The sequence below is a fragment of the Nannospalax galili genome, unplaced genomic scaffold, assembly GCF_000622305.1.
Source record: "Nannospalax galili isolate Female #2095 unplaced genomic scaffold, S.galili_v1.0 scaffold5986, whole genome shotgun sequence".
Classification (NCBI taxonomy): Eukaryota; Metazoa; Chordata; class Mammalia; order Rodentia; family Spalacidae; genus Nannospalax; species Nannospalax galili.
Window position 1 is genome coordinate 53369 of NW_008354008.1, and position 3387 is coordinate 56755.

Below are 3387 nucleotides of genomic sequence, written 5' to 3' on the forward strand. Positions count from 1 at the left end.
TTTTATTTATATATTTATTTTTATATATGTATAAATAAGGTCTATAGAGTCTAATTTATATCTCCAGCTTTCCTTCAGTGTGGGTCCATCCACTGGTGTCTGGTTAACATAACCAAGAGTACCATGCTTGAAAGAGACTGTTTCTGCCCCTCCCATCGGCCATCTGCCAGCAACATTTTAAGTGTATATATTTATGTATTTGCCAAAATAATTATTGCTGGTTTTGAGAAGTATTTCATGATCAAACTGATTTAGAGTTCTCTAATCCTCATTGCTCTGAATAAGTTTTGCCTTTTTCTGAGATGTTACTTTCCGGTCTGAAGCTCTTAATTACTTTCATATTATATAATTTTTCTTATTTGAGGGTTAAATAGAAAACAGAGGAATAACAAAAAGTTATTGGGGTGGAGAGATGGTTCAGTGGTCAAGAACACTGTCTGTCCTTGCAGAAGACACGGGTTTGAATCCCAGCACCCACATGGCAGCTAACAACTGTCTGTAACTCCAGTTCCGGGGATCCGACAGCCTCTTCTGTCCTCTGTGGGCACTGCACAACATGGGTACGCTTACCTACATGCAGGCAATACACACGTATAAAAATAATAAATAAAATATTTTTTTTAAGAAATGTAAGATAGTTTTTACACCACTAGGTGGAGCTATGTGTGTACTTAATAAAAATGGTGATTGAATAGATGTGACAGGAGAGGCAGATGAAAACCTTCAAGGAATATATTATAATTAAGTGAAATTAAGCTTTTAACTGTTTGATCTTGGGCTGGTGAGTTGGCTCAGTGGGTAAAGGTACTTGCTACCATGTCTGAGAACATGAATTCAGTCTTCAGAACCCACATGGTGGAAGGGGAGAACTGACTCTCACAAGTTGGTTGTCCACTAATTTCCACCTGTGCTCCACAGCACACACATGTCCACATACATACACATGCTTATACAGATAAATAAAATAATAAATGTTAAAAAGGTTTTAAAAATAAATATTTACATTCAATAACATGTTTCTGGAGTAAACATTTCTAGCATCAGTAATTGGAACTAATACCTTCTAAACGTGTTTTCAAAGCAGTGTCTTGTCCAGAATCTTACTTGGTATTGCTATACATGATTGCAAAGTACATAAAAACAAAAAGTAAAATAAAAATAAATAAATGTTGTAAAAGATTAAGATTATAGATGAGTATGTGTAATGTTCACACCCTTCTTTTCTAGGTGCTAAATTTAAAGCACTAAAAGCCTGTGCCTTTTCAGAACGATAAGTCGAGCTAAAGTAGTTAGAGTTCATAAATAAAATCGTGGGAAAGATGGCTTGGAACGAAGGACAGCATACAATATATTTTTCTTGAAACTGGTGGTGGTGGTGGTGCTGCCATGCTGGGGGTTGAAGCCAGGGTCTCATGTACATTTATTTTTGGGAGAGGTTTCTGTGTTCTAACAGAAGTCTAATTTAGAATTCTTTCCCCTTTAGGACCTCTAGAGAGAAGTTGAGAGATTATCAGTTCAAACGATTGAAGTACTACTATGCAGTAGTAGACTGTGATTCTCCTGAAACTGCAAGTAAAATTTATGAAGATTGCGATGGCCTGGAATTTGAAAGTAGTTGTTCTTTCATAGATCTGAGGTAATCCAGTGTGTATCTTACCAACTGAATCTCATAGTGTAGCATGATCATAAGACATAGAAAGAAATACTTTCTGTTGTAGTCTAAAGTACTTATGTAGTTTTTAGATGAGCTGTCATGGAATGTCACCTTTACCAAATTTAGGGCAGGGCACAGAGATTAGCAAATTGTTTTTCTTCTCTAATTGAGAAAGTAATTTTCAACAAAACAAGTGAGGTTTATTATAATTTTAAGACACTGGCATCTTAAGATTGGCAGTAGACCAATATTTACTGAATTCCTTATTTTCCCCCATTATTACTGAAATTGCCGTAAATCAAAAACCAAGAAAGCACTAAAAAAGAAGACTGTGCCTAAAATAATCTGTAGTTGGAATCAGATTTACAAACTAAAATAAATTACAGAAAAAAATGAGCTTCACTGTCTGTCAGGAAAGCAGAGAGCTATTGGAAGGGAGAAGATACTGACTTTGAAGACAGCATTAAGGAAAGGTAGAGGACGCCAAAGAAGAATAATGCCAACTCTAATTGTGGTCTAAACCAACAACCATCCAGGAAATACTATAAGGAAAACAAGACTTGTTTCCCATGTGAGATTCACCCCCTACTTATTTTCTCTCTATCTCTCACAAAAAGCTAAAAATGAACTCATTCATTCTCTCTGGTACTCCTACCACATTACTGTAGGTGTTCCTTCAAAGCCCTCCTGAGTCTGACCTTGACTGCTCATGGACCCACAGCACTGGCACAAACCAAGGGTTAGGGTTTGTGCACCCAACTGGATGTATGTGGACCACATGTGTGCAGGTGCCTGGGAAGACCAGATAAGAGCGTCAGATCCCCTGGAACTAAACTTACAGACAATTGTGAGTCACCTGATAATTGTGAGCACTGTGGGTCCTGGTACCTGAATATGGTCCTCTGGAAGAGCAGCAAGTGCTCTTAACTGCTGAACTAACTCTCCAGCCCAAAGACTTGTTTCTTTTTTCTTAATTGAATTTTTGTGTATTTCATACACAATCAAATCATTCAACTTTGTACCTCCTTTCCCACTGGCACCTGCACTGATTTCATAGACTCTGTCATTTGTGTTAAGGTCTATCATGTCAAGTTAGTGTCCCCAGATGTCCCTAACTGCCAGTTCATCCACTGAGATCTAGTCAACTCTTTCTCACCCAGCAATAATCAGCTTTCATACACAGTCAACTCATTCAACTTTGTACCTCCTTTCCCACTGGCATCTGCACTGATTTCGTAGACTCTATCATTTGTGTTAAGGTCTATCATGTCAAGTTAGTGTCCCCAGATGTCCCTAACTGCCAGTTCATCCACTGAGATCTAGTCAACTCTTTCTCACCCAGCAATAATCAGCTGCCAATAATTCTTTGACTAATATTGGGCCCTGCTGTCCATTTCTACAGATCTGTGGTGGGTTTTTGTCTGCTTGAGTTTGAGTGGGTCTTATACATGCTGACACCATTGCTGTGGGTTCATACGAACAGGGTCTCAGGAGCCTGTAGGACTCTTTTTCTATATAGTCATGCATCTCCTCCCTAGCTCTTAGAATCTTTCCACCCCCTCTTCTGCAGTAGTCCCTGAGCCCTGGATTTTAATACAGGAGTCCTGTTCAAGGACCCACACTCTGTAGACTCTTACTCTCTACATTTTAGCCATTTGTGACCTTTTGTGTTCCTGACCCTCTGTTGCATGAGGAGCTTCATTGATGAGAATTGAAAGATGCATTAGTGTTCT

The 3387-nt window shown here is 38.6% G+C and overlaps 1 protein-coding gene across 2 annotated transcripts in view; it reads left to right on the forward strand.

Annotated features, from left to right (window-relative positions):
• The window catches only part of Esf1 (ESF1 nucleolar pre-rRNA processing protein homolog), a gene marked incomplete at its 3' end in the record, with an annotated part of 15112 nt that extends 13476 nt beyond the window's left edge, over positions 1-1636 (forward strand). For both annotated transcript variants that reach the window (XM_029555019.1, XM_008851085.2), the window contains 1 exon segment: positions 1484-1636. In XM_029555019.1, the coding sequence (XP_029410879.1) occupies positions 1484-1636 (153 nt within the window).
• Positions 1637-3387: the final 1751 nt, after the last annotated feature.